Genomic DNA, 25,040 nt, shown 5'->3' with positions numbered 1-25,040 from the left:
GTACATATCCGGTCAATATTACCGGCTATCAAGGCTAGAAGTGTGAAAATATCACCTCGAGTATTGCGCCTGACGTAATTCCCAGTAGGCATGAACAGTTGCCGCTCAAAATACCCCTCGACAGTTCGTTGGTGTTTAAATGAGAGATAGGTCATTGCAACTGAATGAGTTACAATTTGATGGATTTAGTTTAGTCGTAAATGCGCTGTTTAAGGTTGATTTGAAATACTATCTAAGTTAGAGAGGCGATAGATAAGGCCTCGGAAACTAGCGTGTTGTATAAGATCTTCCATTCGCCGGAATAGCCTACGTTTACGAAATTCGTGACGCAGAGAGTGCAACATGCGTTTGGATGGAAAATGCGTAAAGTTTTTAAAATGCTTTCAGTCTCAGTTCAATTTACTCGCGTGCCGTGAGTCCTCGTTAATAGATTGGTAGTTTTGAGCACACCAGTAGAACACTGACTACCAACTTGATTATAAAGAAATGGGGGCATTAAGTTGATCAACAGCATTCTCCAAGCTCAGAATATATCCAAAGGATCGATCTCGAATTTATTATGAACTCTGATCATCTCATTTTCTGCAGTGAAATTTAGGGATGGCTCTGATTCCATACGAAAACTTGTGGCAGTGCCGACGACGACACCTCAGAGGTGCTTTGCAAAGTTTTGTGTTCGCTTCTGACTTGAGAAATCAAACCAGCGACTTTGACAATCCCGGACACGACTGGATTTCAAGAAAATATCGTGATGACCGCATGGTGGAGGTGGAGAGGAAATTCGACGAGATGGTGCGCAGGGTTGATGCGCGGTAGGTGTCATAGTTGGAAAAGCTAGAATTATCAAGTTATCCTAATGTGTCATATGTACCGGTTAAGGCTATCTCCCTGATGACTATAGTAATTAGTAACCCACTCTAAACAGTTGCATATAACTCAGTGTTCCACATACTTTTTTTCACAACGCCCCCTATTCCCGACAAAATATTTTTGGTTCATTTTACAGTCACTGGATTTTTGTATTGATATCATTTATTGGCGCCCCGATGTAGCCTACGTTACGTACACTGTGTAAGATTTACATTTTTTGTAAACATTCTAGGGCGCAATCAGTGTGTTATCAAGTGTGGAAGTAATTTATCTTCCAAATCGTCGTGCTTCGATGTGGCACGTTATGCGCTTAAAACGACGTCGTCCTCGTTTGAATGTGTGCTCATTACTTTCGCTCGTTCAGTGTCACTCTGATTAATCAGTTTATTCTTTGTTTGATGGATTTTCTGATTTTTGTTAGAAAACTCAATGTTGAATAACAATAAACATATGTGGGGAGAGCGTTGGTGATGATTTCCGATTGAATGCATATTGTACGACCGCGAGCGACGTCAACACACACTCATAAAGCAGACTTTGGTGAACAGACATTGCTATTAATTTGCAGATTTCCCAAACATCTCCCCATAGTCCATTACCGCCCACGTTACACTCCCATTTCCCCCAATCACCCAATCTCTAGCCGGCGCTCCCTTATAGGTCGCAAACTCCCCTGCAGGGAGCGCTTTCGTCCATATTGTGAACCATAGGTCGGTGTCTTTACTGTGTAATATCCTATAGTTTTCGTGCAGCGATTCTTTGCTTCATCTGGCAATCGGGTCTTATCCCGTCCCATGGGATGGTGATATGCAATGTTCCCTCTAAGCTGCGCGCGTGCGCAAATGCGCAGTACTGAAACGGTCTCCGCGCACAGAAAATCTTGGCCGCGCACAAAAAATCCGAAGTGATGACTTTTTTTTTAATCGTTGCGCACTGTTGTCCAAGGCACCGCGCAGGCGCTCAGACTCGAGAAAAATGAGAGGAAACATTGCCAGGGGTAAATAGTGCTAACGCTGAAGTCTGAAACCGAGGTAAGCCTGCAGCCCGCAAAGGTAAATATTGCGCTCTGCGAAGCAATGAGAATTTGCAATCGTGTGCGCCTCACGAAACAGATTTTTTTTAGAATGATATCGTACGCGTGAGCGATACTGATATCATTTCAATAGCGCATTCCTTGTGGGAATGGCGATATAAAATGGTGTAACGAAGTTGTAAATAACAATGGGCTCTAGCTCGAAGTTAAACTACGAGAAACTAAAGAATAGTCTTGTCCGCGTGGCATGATTGTTATGTAAGATTTACTTTACAATTGCATGTCGCGAATTTTTGAAGTCATCACTTCCATCAGGCAAATCTGATCACGTATGGTGATATAGGGTAATATGCAGAATATGCAAGTACAAGCACTAATATTGTTGAAAAATCCAATCCTTTGCAAACGTTGATCAGGAAATGCAGCAACTATATGCACTTTAAGGCGTTGCGTTGGATCAGCTTCTCAGCAGCACAAATTTGTGATTTTATTCGATTGGTTTGAACGGGTATCTTCTGTAGATAAGGTCATACGGTGATCTTGTTCTTGCTTCAATCAGACTTGAATATTCGTATCATTATATCTGACTGTATGTCTTGAAAGTAATGAGTGCGTTGCCGGTATCAAGACGTCACATCAGTGTTTTAACGCGATAGGTCTACATCGATCGCATGTATTGATTTCGGGTGCGTTCTCGTGCGTGTATGTCTGTCTTCTAGTAATCCATAGTATATCAACATACGTACATTGATTAATTGTGACGTCACACGTAGTCGCACAGCATTACGATTCGCCGTATACAGTAATTGCGGTTACATGCGTCCATTTGTGTCGCTATAAGTGTTTTAGCTAGCTGCTTGCCGGTGGGCCAACGTTGAGTGAATACTCACTAATTCTGCTTAGCACTGTTTATACTGACCGCTTTTAATGATGGCAAAACGAATGGGTGGTTTCTCATCCCCCCACCAAGCCAAATTGACAAAGAGCTGTGATTCGTTTAAAATAGAATGGTTGTCGGAGCACGTGAAAACGGAAGACAAAACTATAAAATTAGGTGAGATTTTTTCTTTCTCGAGCGAGAAAGGTCTAATGTGCAAAATATGTCGAGAAGCCAAAATATCAAACGAGTTTTCGGATGGTAAAATGTGGAAAGCATGGAGACTGGATTACCTTAAGCGTCACATTAAGCACAAAACCCACGTGAAAGCGGTCGGAATCGTAAGAAGGTGCAAGATGAGAATTGGAATCGGTACATTACTGACTGAGAGCATCAACGATCGAGAGAAGAGGAGCGAGCTGTCACTCGTGAAGAAATCCAACCCCGAGCAAGTTAAGGTTCTCGTCGACAATATTCTCCTAGCCATAAACATGAATACTTCTATGCTGTCAGTTCAACAAATTCACGATCACATGGCAAAGTACGTGAGTGTTCCAGAGAGCTGGCGAAGCAAAAATTATGCCTTTGAGTTTGTGAATTCTATCAATCAAATAGTGCAGAATGAGACAATGTGCAAACTTAGAAATGCACATTGGCACACTCTGATCGTGGATGAGAGCACAGACATAACGGTGCACAAAATGCTAGTGCTTTACATTAAATATAGAGAGGAAAATGAGGTCGACTACAAAACTGTGTTTGGAGGCATTTCCCAGCTGACTGGATGCACCGCTCGGGATATTGTGCAGGCAATAACTCAGTTTTACGCCAAGCATAAATTAGACATGCAGAGAATGGTGATGCTGACCTCCGACGGTGCCTCAGTAATGTTGGGAAAGCACAACGGAGTTGCAGCGTTATTAAAGCAGCAAATACCACATCTAACAGAACAGCACTGTGTTGCCCATAGAGAAGACTTGGGCATTGTTGATGCATGGAAAGACGTCCCTGCGATGCGTGACGTGGAAACGTTTCTTAGAACGGTGTATTCCACTTTCTCTAGATCCACTGTAAAAAAGGGGAAATTGGAAGACCTATCGAATATTCTTGATGAGGATTCGCTGTCATTCAGACCTCTGAACGAAGTACGGTGGCTTTCGCGGCACCAAGCTGTGAAGGCTGTTCTGAGGAACTACACAGTTCTCGAAGAATACTGCAGGAGAGAATCATCCAGTAATTATAGAGATCCAGTGACAAAATACTGTTACAAAAAGCTGACGGATTCAAAATTCAAGTTTATTCTCACTGCTCTGGGAGATGTTTTGGATGACCTGGCACAACTGTGTCTTTCTTTTCAAAAACGCAATCTGACTGTGATGGAGGGACACTGCCTTGCAAGAGCAAAGATTGAGAAGCTGCGTTCTCAGTATCTGAAAGAAGGAAAGGTTATCAAGTGGAGTGACCGCGTCAAAGAGGTGATGAGGGCTGGGTCAGCTGAAGTCATAGATACCGACGCGATTATTTGTTTTATTCGTAATCTTTGCGATCACTTGGATGCTCGATTTCCAGAGAATGAATTGAAGGAGTGGTCTGCATTGGACTGTGAGGCATTGAGTTCAGATATCAGTTCTGACTTCGAGTACGGAGCAGCAGACATTGCCATATTAACAAAGAAGTATGAGGACATTTTCCACCAGCCAAATTCTATGGAGGCCATTCACGATGAATATCCTGATTTCAAATATGTTATGAAGCAAAAATTGAAACAAGGATCGATCGGAACATTTTCCGATATGGTGGCTGCGACACTAAAATGCGAGGAGCTGAAGCACGTCTCACAGCTTGTGGATATTTGTGCTACATTTCAAGCATCCAGTGCGGATTGCGAAAGAGGCTTTAGTTTAATGAATCGGATCAAAACAGCATCGAGAAATCGTCTTCAAGTGGCTCATTTGGACCAGCTGATGCGCATAAAGTCAAAACTGAATACAAACGATGCCATTGACCTGGACAATGTATACAACCATTGGAGAGCTGAAAAGGACAGACGGGAAAATAAGGATTAAATGTAAAGGGAGACTGCGATCTAGATACGACGGGGTCTTAAATTTGAGATAAATTTGTGAACAATTTTGGAAGCACTCATTTTTTTCAGAAAGGCACCGCACTCGAACTGAAGCCAAAACACCCTCAAAATACGCGCCACAGCACACGTGCGATATCCATGATGTCTAGATTTATCGTTATTGCGCATGAATGCGTCTTAGCCCTTTGCGATCCCACAGATTTGCACGTGTGCTATGGTGCATATCCCGAAAATATTTCAGTTACAGCCCAAACGCGGTGGCTTTCTGAAAAAAATGCCCTCAATGGCCGAGCGTCAAGTCAAAACCACATCATGTTCAGAGCGCAGTTCCCCTTCTTCACTCATAATGAGATTATTTGGTGCCATGCAATAGAACTAAATGTAAATGTTGTACTGTGATTCTATCAATAAATCATGTGACTTGAATGGATACACGCACGTCTGGTTTTAAGCACAGGACCGTAACTGCCGCACCCAGACCCCCCGAGCTCGAAGGGGCCGCAAATTATTGAAATCAAATCGTGAATTAACATAAATCATGGAGTATGTTTTTGGAAATTTATGCAACTTTTTCAAAGAAGAAATACCAATTTGAAATGGTGTACGTCTTTTAGTTCAGTACGTTTGGGCGATTTCAATATCTTTTGACATAGCAGATTGGAGGTCACGAAATAGCATCAAGTAAGTAAGTCATTATACCAACGGGTAGGCCTACGCCCGAAGATATTAAATTATTATTTAGGGGTCCTACCTTTTCCAACACATCTCACTCAATCAGGTTAACCGGTAAATCTGATTACGTGAGCAGAGACAGGATCAAAATTGATAGCAATATATACGCAAATTCCCGATGATATTGACCGATTTGATCATGAATTATAGATAAAATTTCGCGCGTTTAGCCGGAACGCCCACTAAACGAAGACCGAACATAGATGACTAGTAGCAGCGAAAAGCGTGTAGGCCGAGGGGGGTCTGGGGGGCGAAGCCCCCCAGAAGTTTGATTTTTCACCCTATAGGGGGCCTAGTTGCGCACTGCTGTCCAAGGGCCTGCGCAGTGAGTTGGCGTATTTGCGCAGACTCGTGAAAAATTAGAGGGAACATTGGTGATATGGAATTATAATTTTGCAATTTGAACACAAGTGTTGTAGACTCTGAATGCATCCAAGCCGTTGTACCTATTGAGTGTGCAGAGCTCTCAGACGTCATCAGTTTTGTTGAGGATAGTAAAGCTAAAATGACTGGCTACTGCTAAAAGTCATGCATATCGATTGGGTGCAGGTTTTCGGGGATATTCTCACTCCTTGACGACGACGAATTGTTTCAAACGAAGAAAGTCGACGTGGAGCACGACGGAAAGCGCATTGCTCAGTTGGGTGAGATATTATTTGGTTTAAAATTGAACCGAATACCTACTCCTACTACCAAATATTTTTGAAGAGGCTCTGGAGGTAGCCCACAGAATTCAGTATAAAATTGAATAGTATATTCGATTGTGTGTGTGTGTGTCCAAAATCCAGTGGAATAATATATTCAATTGCTAAATGAAGTCTGTACCAGACATGGGGTGATTACTTCATGAATGTAATCGATTGCGATTACGATTACTTCTGAATGACGCGATTACGATTACGATTACGATTACAGCAAAATCAGGAAGTAGTCGATTACGATTACGATTACATTGGAAAAGTAATCACGATTACTCACGATTACATTTATTTTGCATCTTAGAAGTTATGTCGGAAAACAATATATGGATTGCTCTGAAAAGGCCTAATGAGATGACAAACTTGCTTTAATAAAAGATGCGTCATTTATCTGTTACGTCATAATGTACCGATTGCCCATTTTTATAGAGGTCGATTTGTCGCACCCAACGATTTGCATTCTTGCCAGGCACAAAACCGCCGCCCCAAAAATTTCCCAATAGGGTGGGGAGCGAGATCGAAGGGGACTCAAAAGTATTTCGTCAACCAACATAAATTATAAAGTCTTTTCGAGAGATTTAATTAACTTGAAAATTCTCTCTGGATAGCTTGATTTTGAAATGCATACGTCTCCCCCTACAATAAAGCATACATAATTTATAGTAGGGTTGTATTTAAAACAAATGGTTGTTCAAAACACTTTGTTTAAAAGATGTTTTAAAGGGTGTTTTAAAAACAAAGGCTTTAAAAAACTAAATTGTGTATTTTAAGTTGTAACATTATGCCATAATTGTGTTAACACTTTCCAAAAAACATGTTGTATGAGCCTACGGACAATTTCCCCCCGATTTGGCAGACGGACATCGATATAGGATAGTTGGAACCCTCAAAATAGTCTGTTCTACAATTATAGTCAAGATATTTCTTCAAAGGAGCTATACTTACCCTAAATTTTCAATTGCCACTCTCAATCCACTACGACGTCACAATTCTATATTCGTGACGTCGCGGTTTAAAAAAAAACATTTTTTAAACAAGGGCCTTGCTTTAAACATGTCTGTTTTAAATTTATTTTTGTTTTAAATGCAACCCTAATTTATAGTAATAGGCATTTAGGTACCAGTCAATACCGTGCCAAGACACACCAAAATACATACGCAGTTCGACCAACATGCGACTTCACGAAGTGTACTACTAAAGAAAGACCTCGGCCGAAACTTTGGGTATGTGTCCATTGTCAATAGCCACGCTGGGTGGACGTGACTAATAGTCCAGTCCTTCCAATCTGAGCCCATAATGCAAATGCCAGCAGGGGCATCCAAAGAGTATTAAAACATGACAATTTGTGTGTGCGTCTCACCATAGTTTTTGCGCCACTTCAAAATCTTTTGATTATATAACAGACCGGAGGTCGCAAATTAACAACATAAACTAAAGTAATAATAACAAGATACCGGACGTTATAATTATGAATTACGTGCTCCCAGCTCGACAGGTAAATCTGACCATCGGGGCTGAAAGAGGATTAAAAATCAATAGTAATATAATGCAATTACCAATAATATTGACGAAATTCAGTCTTCAACTTGAAAATAACAATCTATGGGGCCAAAGACTAACGTTTGGACTAGGGGACGAATTGCTGTTTAGGTCCAGATTCTAGCTACAACCCACGCTAACATGCTATAGAAGCCCATGGCCATGGCGGCAAGTCCCAATGTTGAGTAAAGAATTGTGAAATAACGATTGACGCCCGTTTCAAGTAGAGTCATATGAGAATAAGATGAAGCCGGGGACCGATAATGCGAAAATAAAATTTTGCCTTCAACTTCATACAGATAATGTAGGCTACTGCAAGCCGCCGTTACGAGAAACGGCAAAGACGGCTCGGTTATCATATATATCACCAGCTGTTGATTTTTACTGCTTTGTTGTGGAAACCCAAATGTTTTATTTGGCGAGTACAAAATTTCAAATCTTTTTCCGGTGTACGTACGTATTACATAGGCATCCTGCTCGCCAAGTAGCAACGGTCAAACTGCGTTTAACGAAGCTTAGCCGAACATCAATACATGAGTTACTATTTTAAACTAGGCAGAATGGAGATTAATTATCCTGCTGCGAGGGAGTGGCGTGTGGAACGTGTTGCTAACCTGATATACAGCACGGCGGGTGTTCTTACAATCACACTAATGTCGGCTACGTACATCGAATACCTATTTACTGTGGATACTTCTTACGCAATGACGAGCAAAGCTAATAGGCTACTTCTGACGTAATAATGAGCAATAGCATTTAGAAATCAAACGTGTGTGCTATCACGAACCTGGTATAATATCTCTTCCTTGTTCACGAATGTCCAGTTCATGTCATAGTCCTTGTATGTACAAATAAAAAGTAATCGTTCGTTCACCAAGAAATCGATTAGATATGGGAAGTAGTCGATTACGATTACGATTACTTCGGAATTTTTTCGAATGTAATCGATTGCGATTACGATTACTTGAAAATGCTATAATCGTCGTAATCGATTACGATTACTAATCGCGATTACCCCATGTCTGGTCTGTACCTCCAAGAACATCTACCAATACTTGTTTTAGGGGGTGATCTCAACAACGATTCCCTGTTTATCATCGCCCGTTCACATATAACGACTCCTATTCCCGACTCTTGCGCAGATGCGGAAGAAACGAACCGCTTTTCTCTCAAAATTGACGTTCAAGATTTCAAACCAGAAGAAGTCAAAGTCAAAGTGGAAAACGGTCAAGTGTTCGTCCATGCCAAACGTGAAAATAAGAAGGAAGTAGACGGGATGTACGCATACAGCTATAGGTAGGCCAGTGTAGGCCTAATTGAAAATTGTGCAATGTGCATAAGCTACAACTGCGAATGATGTTTCCACAATGTCATTTCAGTTTGGCCAATGATATTCTATAAATCTATCTTAATGTTAGATTTCTCTGCCTGATGGTATCACTAATTCTGTTTCTGCAGAGAATTCCGAAAGGCCTTCGCAGTTCCAAAAGACATTGACATCGAAAAAGTGACATCAGACCTGACATCTAGCGGGATACTTCAGATCGACGCACCTAAAAAACGATCAGCGGGGGTCGCTATTGAAGGGTCAGTTTCGGTGGCCGTGGAACACACCAAGAATAAACGATACTAATACAGGGTTAATGAATATCCATTAATATATATTCGCAATGGGCAGCTCCGATCATTTTTCGACTTATCTTTGCGTCTGCGCTTCCCGAATCAATCGTATTTATACACCAGCCCATATAAGAATGGTAACTTGTGGACCTTCCTAATCGGAACTTTCGGGAGTGAAAAGTATGAGTTCGCGTTCTCTTTGATTACAATGTAAATGTTTACGTAAATGTTGACTATATGAATGCATCTAGTCCGTAGAATCTATATACGCAGTTGGAAGATTACGCCACGACCACATGTTGATCGCAGATTTTGTAGATGTAGCGACACTGCATGCAGACCATTATCTCTTCTGCTGTAAAAGAAACATATCTCTATATTATGTCTTCTTGGGGTGATATAGGTTAGATTAGTTATTTTTGATCAACACTACAGGCTAAGGATGATTTGCTGCGTCTGGGTCAGCGGTTCCCATATACTTTTCTTAAAAAATGCTTTGTGGGCTCTGATAATTCGCGCCCGTAGCCTACTCGGTTCAGAACTGAATACCTCGAATTTGTCCAGCCCCATCAGTCTTAAGTTGGTGAAAATAATGGAACCGCTGATTAATGGGTGAGATCAATATCAGCTTACCCGCTTGACTCCCACACGTGGTCTTGTAGCCGCGTGTCACGGAATCTTGGATGCAGAATTTGAAACAGTCGCCTGTAATACCCCTCTCGTCAGTGGCCGACTGAAGTCCTGAAGTCGGTAAGTTCCATGAATATGTGGCGTACTGGCCCTGCAAAGAATTCGCGAGCATTTGCCTTTATTGAACTGAAGATATCGAGCAGACGGCATTTCCAAACGAAAGTAGATATCCATACCTTTAGCCGAAGTGCCAAAAAATTGAGTGCTACCGCGTGCATTTCCGTTCCAGTTTTTTCTTCAGAATACATCGCGAGTAATTGCGTTTGTGAGTACGGGCACGATTTCTGAATTTACATATTTTTAAGCTGTAGACAGTTTAGTTTGGGCGATATGGGTGGATTTTAATTCATATCGAAGCTTGGCGACTATACAACTTTGCATGTGGAACCTTCGACATGTTACGATGTTGATACAAGCAAAAACCTATAATACAAAATTATATTATAATTGGTTTAGGGCATAGTGATTCCCAAATAGTGTCCCGCCAAAGATTCTCCGATGTGCCATGTCGTTCAGGAATTGAGAAAGAACACAGTATAATATTGAAGATAAAGCATGCCAGCGTGCATAATCTCACTTAAAAGTGATCTAAACTTTTTAACAGACTAATAAATAAGCACCTGCGAAAATGTCTATGAAACCTATCATGACATTACCGATGGATAGGGTAATGTCCACCAGAGTTGGGTCAATTACATTATTTCAGTTCAATTACAATTACAATTACAATTACTTTCATGAATGTTTCAATTACATTACAATTACAATTACTCCATGTTAAAAATATCAAATTACAATTACAATTACAATTACTCCTTGCATGCTTCAATTACATTACAATTACAATTACAATTGCTGCTGTTGAACATGTAATTTAATAATCATAAATTCAACCGTGCTCCTTGACAACCGTAGCGTCGTATTTAACAACAATTCAAGTCTAGTTTAGATTGTGTTGTAATAAATGCGTTTATGTGCGTACATAGTATGCTATGTCATTGTGGCGTAATATAAGCGTGTTTTGAATGCTCGGTAATTATGGCTCACGTAATTGGAAATGTACAATGTTATTTACGTAATTTCCTATGGGTTAGGATTAAGGATAGGGTGCAGTATGTCGTTGAAAAAGTATTATAATATATGCACGTGTTGGATTTGCGTCTATAGTATATAATTAAAGATATAATATTATTTTTATCGAGGGACGTAGGAATTAGGACGAGGAGTGAAAATAAAACCGTGCTTTGTCAGATAAGACGTTATATAATATCCAGTGGTCTGGTTAGTTAGCCAGACGAAATAACGATGCCGCATCGTGATCTGAAATCGTATTGTAGATTGCCAACCCACTGATAGATGCGCAAGATGTGAGTCACGGATGAATGCACCGACAAACATACTGCAGAGCCGGCTAAAAGCAGCAAACTTTGTAGTCCTAGAGCTGGCGATCCATGCGTCCAAATTTGATGCATCTGGTCTTTATCGTAAGCTATTGATGTACTAATTCCGAAAATACAAAATAAATTCTCGTCAGGGCAATGTAACTGCTCCAAAATAGCCGTTTAAGGCCGACTGTTCTGAAAAGTGAGAGCGCTGCAGCAGCATGACCACAACAATTACCAATTACGCCCAGCGATTGTTCAGAACAATGCCGATTCCCAGGCTTTCACGACTATTTTGGGATGGTACCATTGCCTGGAAATATACTTTTATTGCGGAATCAGTGCGACACTATCTTTCGATTAGGACCATACATATCAAATTTCGACGCTTGGATCGCCACCTATGGGAATATCAATTCTGCTGCTTTTCGCCGGCTCAGCAGTTCGCTTCTCTGCGTATTCAATCGTGAGTCACGTGTTGCGAATCCATCCGTTGGTTAGTAATCTAAAAATTGTATACAATGGCAGCCGAGGCCAGCATAGCGGTAAAAATAAAAAATAAATTCGCCCGCAAGGGCGCAGTCAAGGGCTTCCGCGAATGGATCCACCAAATTCCTTGTCGACATTTAAAGAGAATGCATTATAAGTCAATTGTTTTATGTTGTGCTTGTCAGGTCTCAATAGCAATTTAATGTAATTGAAATTGTAATTGAGCAAAATTTTTGTCAAATTACAATTACAATTACAATTACACAAAATAAAAATGCTTCAATTACAATTACATTACAATTACATTGAAAAATGTAATTAAATACATTCAATTACAATTACAAATTACAATTGATCCAACTCTGATGTCCACATCATCATTCGGCTGCTATGTCCGGATAAAATACTTTGATTCGTTTCAAGTCCTCAACAAGGAATCGTGCCGCAAATCATGAGCACATTGTCTGGAATTCAACTTGGAATTTAACAATACTTCTCAGAATTTGCTGTAACCAAATATAAGTAGGTATAGTCAATCCATTTTAGCGATCGTTTGCAGAAGAAGAACAGCTCATTTACGAAACGCCCCGTTTTCAGGAATACGCTGTTTTCACGAATAGTTTTGGGGCTCTCCTTCTAATTCCTGCTACATGATAAGTGCAAGCACAATTTTATTGTCATTTGCCCCATAATTGGTATGTGAACATGTCTGTTTTTGGCTTTTATTAAAATTAAAAGCCGTAACCGATTGGCACTGCTTGATAAACGGCGAAATGTGGGTTTGGTTATGAACAATTAAACTTGGTTTCAGTCGAATATATGTTTGTATAAATAAGCATCGCATTTACATGTAAATCGATTTTTTTAGCTAATTTCTAGTAAGTATGCCGCGATCATTTTATATATTTTCTAGTGTGCCATATAAGCCGAAAAAGTTTGGCAACCACTGGTTTAAAGGGTATATATTGTGTATATGATGTCGATGGTTGCCGCCAGCTTATACAAGATATGATATTATAAATTACGCTGACTCACCGGTTCCATATAGTGGTTAAAACACTGCTTTTCCACCTCATCCCGAGATACGCAATTCATTTCTGCCTCCTCACTCCAGGATCGATTGGTTCTGGAGACAATGAATTCAATTTCAATTTCAATCAATGGGCCACGGGATTATATTAAAGGGGGCCAGATAACTATTTTTAAGTTATATTATAAAGTTGCTGAAAAGTGTAATAGTTTGGTTACATTAGGCTTACCATATTTTGGAAACCTAAAAAGAGGACACTTTTTCAGAAATTTGCAACTTTCAAAACCGGAGTAGAATTCTCAAAAATCGGTGAATTTTTTCCCACTTTGTGATCGATTGACAAAAAAAAAGGTCTTCTTTGCCGCTCAGAACTCAAAATACCGTTTTTCTCTCCACATTGCCAGGTGGATGACTAAAAAAAAAAGAAAAGGTCATCATCTCGCTCAGAGCTAAAATCACCGGTTTTCACTCCGAAATACCCGCCAGAGCTTCACTTCTGTGCTAATTTGCGGCATGTTACTCGCAATTTGCTCTAAATCTGACTTAAATTTACAAAAAAGAGGACAAAATCTCAAAAAAGAGGACAAAAGGGCGTCCTCCGAGGACACTTTCAAAAAAGTCAAAAAAGAGGACAAAACCTCTTAAAAGAGGACGTATGGTATGCCTAGGTTACATTCAATGCATTGCTGAAAAATAGATCCATTATGCCGAATTAATTCTACCCTGAGCTTTTCGGCTGACTCTTGTCAAAAGCAAACGTCGGTAAATGGTATGAACCGAATTCGAAACAAGAAAACAATATTACATAGGGTTGCATTTAAAACAAATGGTTTTTAAAACACTTCGTTTAAAAATGTTTTAAACAGTATTTCCAACAAGGACCCTTCAAAAAATTTGTGTTTTTTTTTCAAGTTGTAAAATCCTGCCATCAATGTGTTGATACTTTCCAAAAAACATATTGTATGAGCCTACGGACAATTACCACCCGATATAGCCGACGTATAAGATATGGGATAGTTGGAACCCTCAAAATAGTCGGTTCGACAGCTATAGTACGTAGATATTTCGTCAAAAGAGCTATATTTACCCTACTTTTAAGTTGTCAATGCCAATCGTCAATTTAATATTCGTGACGTCATGACTTAAAAAAGAAACAATAAAAAACAATAAACATGTTTTAAACATGTTTGTTTTAAATTGATTTTTGTTTTAAATGCAACCATACCTACATTGAAGGGTATCCCCTAAACTGGAGCCGGCCAACTCGTGGCCCGCGAGAAGGTTTTGAGTGTCCCGCGAAGCAATTCTTGAAATTAGTTGTATTATCAAAAAATACAAGGCCAACCGAAAATTTTATTAGCCTGGCCGTGGACTTTTGGATGTTGAGGACTAAAATATTAGTTCCGACGCATTAGCGTAGCCACGGGCCATCCACATTTTCGTAGATCTTGGTATATGATCATAAAGTAGAATAATTCGTGGCAGATTGATTTAATTGAGTCTATAACTATATTGGCAATTATGCGAGAACGTGTCGTCCGTCATGCCACTTCGCGTCTGCAGTTGCGGAAAGATCGTCGGTGATGAAACCTTTGCGCAAAGTGATAGAATCATGCTCACTGAAATCCTCGATATTGATATGTCCGGCAAGCGCCGATTAATCATGTCCTGGCCAAATGAGCCCATCAGCGTTATGCAGGGACGACCCACAATATATGCAACTAACACTATTTTATTGACCTAATTCTTTCATTACCTTTGAAAAAATTTCGCGCTTCGCAAGGCTAGGACGTGTACACTAGTGCGGAGTGGATCGGCAAATTCTCTGGTCCGGTTCCGATCCGGTTGTTCAATCTTCTGGACCGGCTCCGATCGGGCTCCGGCGAAAAATGAAAACCCCGGCCAGAAATCCGGCCCTACACGGCAGTGTTGGGATGACTCGAGTCATGACTTGACTCGATTCAGACTCGAGTCAACTTTTTCGTATGACTTGACTTGACTCGAGTCACTTTGGAAAAATGACTTGACTTGACTTGACTCGGAGCTTCAAAAATGTGCATTGACTCGTGACTCGGAGCAAAATTTACGAGTCAATTTCAAGTCATTAAGTAAGCGATGTCGAATAAATCACTGTATCTTGTGGATGTTCGGATTGTTCGAGATACCCTGGTGTCACTTGTGAGAACAACCAGTCATTCACTAATTGTACGTTACAAGGTTCCTCCATTGTTCGATCACAAATAAATTGACCGCAACGTAGAAAATTAATCTAAATATCAATGTGTCTCTGTTTCTTAGACGGCTCAATGCTTACGTTGCCCAGTGCTCACATTTACCAATCCTCTTGTGTGATATAAATCGAACGAATATATTGGGTGCGTTTATATTCTCATGGAAGTGTAGATAAGTAGTGTAGGCTATTGTACCTTATCAATTTGTTTCAACTTCTCGAAGCTTCGTATTAGGTCCTATATTTTGGCTGATAAGAACTGACTGTAGTATGGAGCTGTACAGTTACTGACGTACATTATTAGCAGTTCTACGTGTGCGTGAGCGATATACCGTCTTTTTGCATGCATATTTAACGAGATATTCGTTATTTGATTAAGATAAATGATTAATTAATCTGTCTTTCACACAGCTAGCAAAATGTAATGACTTTGAATCATCACTCATACTTCGAAAATTCAATTTGACTTGAATTGTGACTTGACTCGTGACTTGACTTGACTTGACTCGACTTGACTCGAGTCACCTCCAAAAAACGAGTGACTTGACTTGACTCGAGTCACCTTTGAAAATCGATTGACTTGACTTGACTCGAGTCAAAATCTGCAATGACTCGAGATGACTCGTGACTCGAAGGTAGTGACTTGATCCCAACACTGCTACACGGTACGGGGCTCCGTGAATTGATAAATATGTCTCGTTTATGTTCGCAATGGCTTGGCGGTTACTTGCGTGTGGTTGGTTGGTAGTTATTTAGTTATAAAAGTCATGCTTATCCATAAAGATTCTGGCCGTATCGAAAAAGTGATGATCCGGCTCCGATCCGGTCCGGCTAAAATTGTAAAAATCCGGCCGGATATCCAATCCGGCTCGGGTCCATGCTCCGCACTAGTGTACACTGACTTTCCATGGCATAATTGTTATCAATTTCGCGCCTATTGGACGACTAACAAATGACATCAACATTCAAGTGGCCCGCGCAATGGTTAGTAAATGTCATGTGGCCCTTTGGCCGAAAAGATTGGCTACCTCTGCCCTAAACACATCCAGACTGAAGGTCACGAAATTATGCCTCATCGCAGGTAATTTGGAGCATATTACAATACAATACAAATTTGTATCGAAAAATTCCCAATTTTTCATGCACATTATACTATCCACCCGCAACCTACCCAACTGCAATGGCATTCCATGGGTATCTCATGTCGTTTCATTATTGCTATTATACGACTCGAAAAGATGATTATTTCCATATTTCAAGCAGGACTTTGATATGTGGCAGAGATGAGCATGGATTAGGATTAGGATTTGAAAAAAACGGATCTCCGAAATTTTATCGGATTTAGATTGGATTAGGACATAGAAATTCTAAGACTGTTCATCTCTGATATGTCGGCCACGGGATATGTTTAGTTCAGAAAACGGGCGACGCCTATAAAAAGATGGAACACCACTGATATAATCAAATGACTTTCTCTATCGCCAACCGAGTGCAGCCTACAGGGTTGGTTTAAGTATGTTAAAAATAAGGTCAGTCTCATGTTCACAATGTTAGTCAAGTCACGTTCAAAATCAGGTCAATCGATATGTTCACAATAATACCATTCCGCTAATATGGGGTTATTGAGTCATTAGGTTTGCGTGAGGGTGAGGATTATTAGGATTGAGGCGAGTGTCGTTAGGGTGTAGGCCGTAGGGTCATTTGGGTGTAGATTAGGGTCTTTAGGATGGGGGGTGAGGGTCATTCGGGTTGGCGTGAGTGTCCCTAAGTTTGTTTTGTGGCCTTCCTAGTGTTTGTCGACTACTATGGTCATTTACACCAGGCCGATATTGCTCATCATTTTCCGTAACTGCCGACTTATAGCACGGCCCACCTCTAGGCTTTTTGTAAGACACCGTTTACGCGGATGAGGTGGCGCGGAGGAGCCTCAGAGTGTCCCTAAGGTTAGGGGTTTAGGTCATTGTGGTTGAAGGTGGTACTAATCCCCTACCCTAACTCACACCATAATCCTAAGGGCACTCACCCTCTTGGCCATTGTGGTTGAGGGTGAGTGCCCTTATGATTATGGTGTGAATTGGGGTAGGGGATTAGTATTATTATCACCCTCACCCTAATCATGATGACACTAACTTTTAACCTTGAACTGACCTTATTGGGAAAATAGCGACTAACCTTATTGTGAACATGACTGATCTAATTGTGAACATATTCAAACCAACCCTCCTCCATGCAGTCGGCGAATGCGAGGTGGAAGACTGACAACAAGGCTACGTCAGCCAGAGGTAAACGAGGATCCGTCCAATTATTTAAATTACTGCACAAATCCAGGGTCTTCAGATAATGTGAAGATGAATACTTACTGGCACGTCGAAGTGAAGGAGATTATAGAACTGTTTCGACGAAGGAACTCTGGTGACTTGCATCCGAAAACGCATCGGGATCGCTTCTCTTTTTTTCTCGTGCACTCCCCTGATGGTGTCAAAGAGTCGGGCACGGCGCAATATCCTCCTGCAAAACAATGCTACTAATAAATCTGGAAAGATTCGTATCGCATTAATAAATATTCACTATAACTCAAAGACTTTTGGATAGTATGTTCATATTGAAATGAAACCGAATATTTTTTGATGACACTCTTCAGAGAATTGGAAAGTAGCCTATATTTATATAAACAATCTTTTCACCATATATGACGTCAACGGAATGAAACTACGAATAATCGAGAGCCAGAATTTCATGCGGGTGACATCAAATTTGTTGATGCGATTGTTGATGTACAATGTGTTTTACTTTAACTCTCTATTCCAGTGGTTCTCAACCGGGGGTCCGCGAAGCAATTTCAGAGTGTACGCGCAACCTCCAAATTTGAAAAATGTGTGATAACTCAATTTTTATTTTTTAATTAGATACATCACGAAGCAGTTTCGCTTCATAACTGCTCGCATAAACAGAATGTCTGTCTGAGATAAAAAAAAATTACTTTGTAAAGTCATTTTAATTGCCAAATTGCCAATAGCTCACTGATACAAACATGTTCCTGTTTAGAGATGATTTGTTGTGGTTTCGGAACAAATTCGCTTGCAAAAATATCCATTTTCTCTTGTATTATACATAACCGCTATTCCTGAAAAACTTCCATATGAGCTGCTATATAGAAATGACTAGGCTGTAAGAAATATTGGTGCCATGTAGGCTATGTTGCGATCAGACCCAAATGTGTCGTCGAAAACGTCACGCGTTATTATTACATTCGCCACCACCTATCTTTGTGCAAATTAATGGATTTATGGCACTCGCTCATGTCAAATCGACGGCACGGATTTTCGAGACACGGCAGTGTTTTTCAGGAAATGCAGCCACAGAATTCGCTTTGAAATAATAAACGTCTTCCCAATTTCTACATAAATAGTATGATGCGAATATCAAGAAAGGTCATTTTGTTGCTGTTTATCACTAGTCCACAGTTAATATTTGCATAGGGCAGATGACGGTTGCACGATTATAGCGCTAAATTTGAACTAAAATTTAGGGGGTCTGTGACGGCACAAAGGGAGTCCGCGCAGCCTGAAAGGTTGAAAACCAATGCTCTACGCGTTGCTGACGATTACCCTTGACGAGTGTCAGCCGAATATATTCGGGATCATTTCAATATGAATATATTGTTCATTTGGATATTCAAGCGCTGTTCTTCCATGAAGCTATTTGAAGGCTTTTAAGGGTGTCCCCTATCAAGAGCTATTGGCACACTCGTGATATTTAATAATACAAAAGAGTCAAATCACTATGGAAGATATAGTAATTGAAATTACTGATGATGATAGTCACATTGTATTTATCGCAACATAAAATTTCGATGTGTACGGTACAAAGATGTACACACTATACAGAAGCCATACAGAAATAACGCAAACCTTTGCATTATATGCAGTTGCAGTTGCAGTTGCAAGTTATATACAGAACAGGTTTTATGTGAACTGGGATTGATCAACTGAATAATTATGAACTCCAGCAGTTTTCAACGAAACAAGGCTCTGCCCCTCGCCAGTCAATAAATGTATAGCCTATTGACTTTAGTTTTGCAAACAAGAATGATTCTCTCTCAAGTGTTGACCTAACAGCGAGGTGAAAGTTCTGTAATCGTCTTATACGAGCCTCTCTTTTAAAAAGTGCTTAGTCGCTGACACTGGAGCAGAAGTTCAACGCGACCGATTGCGTTTGTTTTTGGACGGAACAATGTCATCTAGGGATGGTGTGAACGTGAGATTCACGTTCGCGTTCTGTGTGTGAACCTCAGAAATTTAGAGGTTCATGTTCACCAGGGATATATAGAACTGATATATCCCTGATGTTCACGAATGAACCTTGGTAGGCTCTGCACTGTGAACCTTTTTCATATAGGCCTATTACGCAGTTTTCACTTCATTACAGCATCTTTGGTTGAAATCTATTGCATTTGAACTGCGGGCCACTCTATGCATGGCGCTGGCAGCGTAAAAAATCAACACTAAACGAGCATGCACGTTGACAATCTCAAAAATTTCTGCTGTGAGCTTGACCCGCAATCACGCAACATCAGGAGCGAAATGGGCCTACACTACAGACTACATGTAGGTAGTCAGCTAATGATGCTTATTGAACCAATCAATGAAATTGATATCGTTGTCTGATGTAAAAAATCTAGCAGGCCTACGGGGTCAATCTTGACTTCATATGTTTATTTTATCATAAAATCCAAATACGTGCGATTGCGGGAGTGTTGGCTACTGCTTTATAACTTGTGAATGGGGTGAAATATCGGTATCAAGCATTGAAACCGGTTTCACACTCTGCTCAATATCAACGTAGCAGTATTCAGACGCCGAATACATTGTCTGGTCTGAACTAGACCGTCAAGGTGTAAGCTTATATTCCTAGCAAGTCATCGTCGAAATTGTTGGCAAAGCGACGGAAGATATTGATTTCATGGAATCATTATATTATTTGATTGCCCCAGTTGATACATTTGGCGACGTTTAAAACGTCAATAAGTACTTTAGCATTGTGGCATTATTTGGCCCGAATCATCGCTAGGCATCATGTACAATCTGTAAATTAATATAGGCTATATTACTTCACTGAAATGTAGGATTGGAATTAGCGATATGACGTCATAAGGTTCACGTTCGCGTTCACACAGAACCTTTCCAAAAGGTTCACGTTCACACGAACCTGAACCTTTCAGAGTTTCACACCATCCCTAATGTCATGATGTGCTGATTTATTTGATCGAACGATCTTCTGGATGTACGACCTATACACGTGTTACTTTTAGGCTACTATCACCACCTAACTTTTATGAAATGCAGGATGCATAATGTAAAATCGTATATCATTCTGAGGGTTTCGAAAAACTGATTTATAGGTGTATATGCATATTACTATATTGTATATATATCAGCACATGCGTGTGCATTAACGCTGATGAACTGTCATTTATAGTATTTTCGAAAGGATTTGGAACGTTGCCGGGCTAAATTAGGTGCAAAAATGCGGGACACATGTCTCGTGTGGTCCCACCGTTTGATAAACAGAGTTGGTTGGTAATGAATTACTTCCACTTGTACTAGTACTTGAAGTAGACTTTGTGTACTTGCAAAGCTTCCTCGGGAGGTTATGCTTTAGAGTTTCGATCAAGTCTACTTGTTGTTAGTTTTCAGTGTCAGTCAAAACTAGGCATGGAATAGCGGAGATGTGGTACCGGTGGATCAAAAATTGCAAAATGATCTCTGGCCCTCAAATCTTCAGCCGAGAATGGCAGATCTTTTGCTGTCTCAACACTTCGATACAAGCTCCACCTATCGCCGACATTTACATGAATATCCGCCTTTTCAAAAATTGTTTATAAACGTTTAAAATTTGTTGCTCGAACGTGTCATCGGTCCCCACCCGCTGGGTCCAACGGCACACGACCATGGGACCTATGAGACACACGCTCAAAAACTCAAACTTTTCAACTTAATTTGTTGTGTACTCTACAGCAAGCCAATGAAGAATATTTCGTTGCGACTTTCAACAATAAAATAGATTATATCAACTGAAATGTTAACATAAAATCATGTTTTGATTTACACCTAAACTTACAAAATTAATGCCACATGCATATTACCCGCAAATTGACATTTTGACTCTCAAATAACTCGTAATAGCGATAAAACACCATAGGTACCAATGATTTACAGCAGGGGTCACCAACCTTTTTGCAACCGAGGGCTACTTTTGCGTAATGATTGAAGCGGCGGGCTACTATTTACTCCCGCCGTTTCCCCGTGTCACACTGAATTTCCGCTTTGATATTCATAGCACTGGGCAGGACTGGACATCTTGTTATCTGTTTCTATAGCAGTCAGTGGGAAGCCTGGCATTTTATGATATCAACTAGCGCGCTGTACTCTGGTATTCAACTTGACACTGCAATTCTTAGTGAGTGTTCCAAATGTGCATTAATTAAGCGTGTTGTGTGTTTGTTTGTGATGAAGCTCATGTCCGAAAAGGCTGATTCACAACGATAAGTTGAACCATAGACGCTTGCAACCTTCATAGATGCTGCGCATACACCACTGTACTTTTCCGTATCAACAATGCACCAAGCGTTTGCTGCAGACTGTGGTGGGGTTCATTTCGCAGTGTTATAATTTCAATCTCTAACTGTTCAGCATCCAGAAATGACCAAGATTTCATTTTACCGGACACCAGCAACGAATACAGAAAGTTAGAAACATGGTATATTAAACTGCGTTGAGTGTAACAGAAACAAGCTGTGCCAAAAGATGCAATACGCAATGGGTATACAGATATTGAAAATCTGCTAGTACTTCACGGCTATCTGACTCCGAATAGTAATATAGTAATATTGTTTACTACTTTGGCATTGTCCTGGTCGTCGAGCTATCGTAACGGAACCCCCCACCATTTCGAGAGGACCGTGAACGGCATTCCGTCATGTCGCCTTTATAGGCAATGCGCCGTATTTTGAATTTCTGGTGATTCTATCACATACATCTATATATTACTAATTTTAATTGAATATATTTTCAAGTGTTTATGTATTTAAGTTACATGTTAGTGTGTTTTAAACAAGAATAGCTGAATCAATCAATCTATATATTTAAAAGCTCACTGGTAATAATCTGACGAATATTGGTAAATACTGCTATTCCACATATTTTTAGAATGGGCTCGCGGGCTACTCATCCAGTCCTCGCGGGCTACCTGGTGCCCGCGGGCACCGGGTTGGTGACCCCTGATTTACAGCCTATGTAGGCGAGTTTCTGTTGTTAAGTGATTAGTTGGCCCATCTATTTTGCTTGATTTGGCTATGGTATCATAGGCCCCCCACCCCATAAATATTGTAGTTGACTTGAAATTAGTCCACTCGAGGATGGTATTGGTTTAAAAAATATGTGTCATTATATACCCTGATACAAGACCCATACTTCACATCAAAAAGTTATGGCGGGTTTGTTAGTCTGAAAGGTGATATAGAAAAATACAAATGTCGATCCAAACTTACTTTACACCCCCTAAAACGTAAATCATTCGTCACAAACCCCATAACTCACGCAGGTCGATTTTTTTGGCATGTGAGGAAAGATTCTGTCAGCATGTAACTGCAGACAAATTCACGGAGTGTTATCATGGAATTATGATGGAGAATTTTTCAAGTATTTTCGGTCCCAGTGATCCATCGGTACCACATCTCCCCTACTCACTTTCTCACTTACTAGGAAATCCCTACTTGTACTTCTACTTTAGTAGGAACGACTACTCCTTAAGCCACCTCCGTGGATATAGCGCTGGTAATGAGGGGCACTTCAAAATATATTCAAGGTACATATTGTTCAAGAAATCGAGTGCTTTATTATTTATTATTATTAATATTCATCAACAAAGGAAGGTTCAGCTCACTGAAATATTTGAGAAGAAATCCAGCTTTCCTGTTTGCCTTTATCCGAATAGCTCTTTTTCCTTTCGTTTCGAAGCTTCCATTCGTGACGTTAAACAGACGGGATCGCAGCCTCCATCCTTTAAGCCTAAACGATCTGGTAACGTAGACCTGGTAGATAGTAAGGTTTTTATTCGATTCACGGTGTTTCTCGTAAGCTCACTTTGATATCTGATTCTTTCGCAATCTCCATGAAATCAAACCTAGCGATTTGATGGGGTCGGGTGAGTATGACGATCATGACGTCGGCTTCTGGGACTCGCCCCCACCACTTTGCTGCCGGGTTTCGAACTCCAAATTTAGTTTTATTAACTGGCACAACCAACTCCCCTTCCCATCGTATTCGAACATAGCGAGCACTTGAAATTCCTATAAAATGAGTTATTAGCACAATGTTGGTAATGTTATAAGCGATATTGAGATGTGACCTTCGATTGAATAGACTTTCAGACCCACATCTTACCTGATCTAAGTAAAAGCGCCGACAAAATGACCACCCAATCGATTCGCATAGCCGAATTCCTATCAGTCAAAAAACTAGTATAATTGTGCGTCCTCTGAAAAATAGATCATCAGGTTTGTTGAGGATCAGCGTAGCACACCGCTCACGTGAAACCCTGATTATTTGACTTGATTACAATCATTGCGTGATCGTGATGTTACGTCTTCTAATTCTAATAATCGAGCGTTTTTTCGCAGTCGATTATATGCACCGTACGACAAGCATCATCGTGATTTTAGATGCTGTAATAAAATAGATATGCGAACGTATTATCTTGATCTAATACGGAGTCCGCGGACCTAGGAGAACGCGCATACGAACGCAGCACGCCATAAGTGTCGATTTCCATACATAGGCTGCATTGGAATATGAACAGTGGACGCGGGCATGATGTGCTTTCTAAAGAAGTGTTCCGCATTTTTTCAATTTACTTCGGAAAATATTTGCAAATAGCATATAGCTTCCTATCCATCACGTTCACAAAGCGACTGACTAAGGGCATTGTCTGCGAGGATATCTAGACCAGTGGTTCGCAACCTTTTTCGACTCATCGCCCCCTTTTCAATCTCCACACCGATCATCGCCCCCCAAATATTGGGAACACAAAAATGGGGATACAGACTGAAATCACGGGCGAGTTGACTAAGAAAAAAGGTAAACTTTACGGCTCGACCTCGAAATTACACTTTTCCAACCAAATTTTGGTGAGTTGACTAACAAAAAAGTGATTTCTCCGACTTGATTCCCAAAGGACCGTAACAGCACTTCGTTAGCCCCCCCCCCTATACGTTGGTCTTGACCCCCTCCATAGGGCGATAAAGCAAACTTCTGCCACCCCGGACCCAACTCCCCTGATACCTCTTTACCGCTACTTCTCAGCACAAATTGTTGGACTCTTTAGTTAGTCTGTTTATTTCGCGAAGCGCGAAAAATTTACATTATTCCTGATTGAATCGGTCAATATGATCAGGAATTGCATAAATATTGCTGTCAATTTGTTATCCTCTCTCTGCTCATGTATTCAGATTTACCGATAAAGCTGAGTGAGGTGTCTTGGAAAATGTAGGGCTCGTAAATAATAATTGGACATACTCGGGCGGACCCGTGGGTATAATGACTTCGTTACGTAATGACATTTCGTGGCCTGTCTGCTATGTCAAAAGATATTCAAATCGCCCATACGTACTAAAGTAAAAGACGCACACGATTTCAAATTGGTATTTCTGCACTGGCAACTAATTTTTCTCTGCGAGATGGCATTTATTTGTAGGATTCTGATTG

General features: G+C 40.5%; 2 protein-coding genes across 4 annotated transcripts; one reads left to right on the top strand and one right to left on the bottom strand.

The window, feature by feature from the left end:
• Positions 1-418: 418 nt before the first annotated feature.
• LOC145437830 (body wall muscle protein HR-29-like) lies at positions 419-9,837 on the top strand. Of its 2 annotated transcripts, none has more exons than XM_080315134.1 (4): positions 419-812; positions 6,148-6,242; positions 8,900-9,131; positions 9,294-9,837. In XM_080315134.1, exons 1-4 carry the CDS (start codon positions 601-603, stop codon positions 9,466-9,468), a joined length of 714 nt encoding a protein of 237 aa, XP_080171260.1. In that variant the 5' UTR covers positions 419-600; the 3' UTR covers positions 9,469-9,837. The 2 variants fall into 2 exon arrangements, with proteins under 2 accessions (XP_080171260.1, XP_080171261.1); XM_080315135.1 differs by having other exon boundaries at positions 443-812; positions 8,978-9,131.
• LOC145437828 (uncharacterized) lies at positions 9,639-23,874 on the bottom strand. 2 transcript variants are annotated; one of them, XM_080315131.1, is made up of 8 exons: positions 23,721-23,874; positions 23,421-23,626; positions 23,221-23,368; positions 17,637-17,784; positions 13,052-13,142; positions 10,322-10,429; positions 10,089-10,236; positions 9,639-9,810 (listed from the first exon to the last, which is right to left on the bottom strand). In XM_080315131.1, the coding sequence occupies exons 1-8, from the start codon at positions 23,767-23,769 to the stop codon at positions 9,737-9,739; spliced, it is 972 nt and encodes a 323-aa protein (XP_080171257.1). In that variant the 5' UTR covers positions 23,770-23,874; the 3' UTR covers positions 9,639-9,736. The 2 variants fall into 2 exon arrangements, with proteins under 2 accessions (XP_080171257.1, XP_080171258.1); XM_080315132.1 differs by having other exon boundaries at positions 9,639-9,807.
• Between the last annotated feature and the right edge of the window lie 1,166 nt (positions 23,875-25,040).

The sequence above is a fragment of the Botryllus schlosseri genome, chromosome 4 (genome assembly GCF_051294905.1).
Source record: "Botryllus schlosseri isolate E-star chromosome 4, Bs_hap1, whole genome shotgun sequence".
NCBI lineage: Eukaryota > Metazoa > Chordata > Ascidiacea > Stolidobranchia > Styelidae > Botryllus > Botryllus schlosseri.
This window is presented reverse-complemented; position numbering and strand designations above follow the sequence as displayed.

Excerpts from the sequence above, each read along its gene's own strand:
- LOC145437828 (XM_080315131.1), bottom strand. The coding sequence starts at position 23,769 with ATGCGAATCGATTGGGTGGTCATTTTGTCGGCGCTTTTACTTAGATCA. Across the intron at positions 17,785-23,220 it reads ATTTCTTCTCAAATATTTCA|GAGGATATTGCGCCGTGCCC; the intron begins GTGAGCTGAACC and ends ATTGTTTTGCAG. Across the intron at positions 10,237-10,321 it reads TTTTGGCACTTCGGCTAAAG|GGCCAGTACGCCACATATTC; the intron begins GTATGGATATCT and ends AATTCTTTGCAG.
- LOC145437830 (XM_080315134.1), top strand. The coding sequence starts at position 601 with ATGGCTCTGATTCCATACGAAAACTTGTGGCAGTGCCGACGACGACAC. Across the intron at positions 813-6,147 it reads GTGCGCAGGGTTGATGCGCG|GTTTTCGGGGATATTCTCAC; the intron begins GTAGGTGTCATA and ends GATTGGGTGCAG. Across the intron at positions 6,243-8,899 it reads AAAGCGCATTGCTCAGTTGG|GGGGTGATCTCAACAACGAT; the intron begins GTGAGATATTAT and ends TACTTGTTTTAG.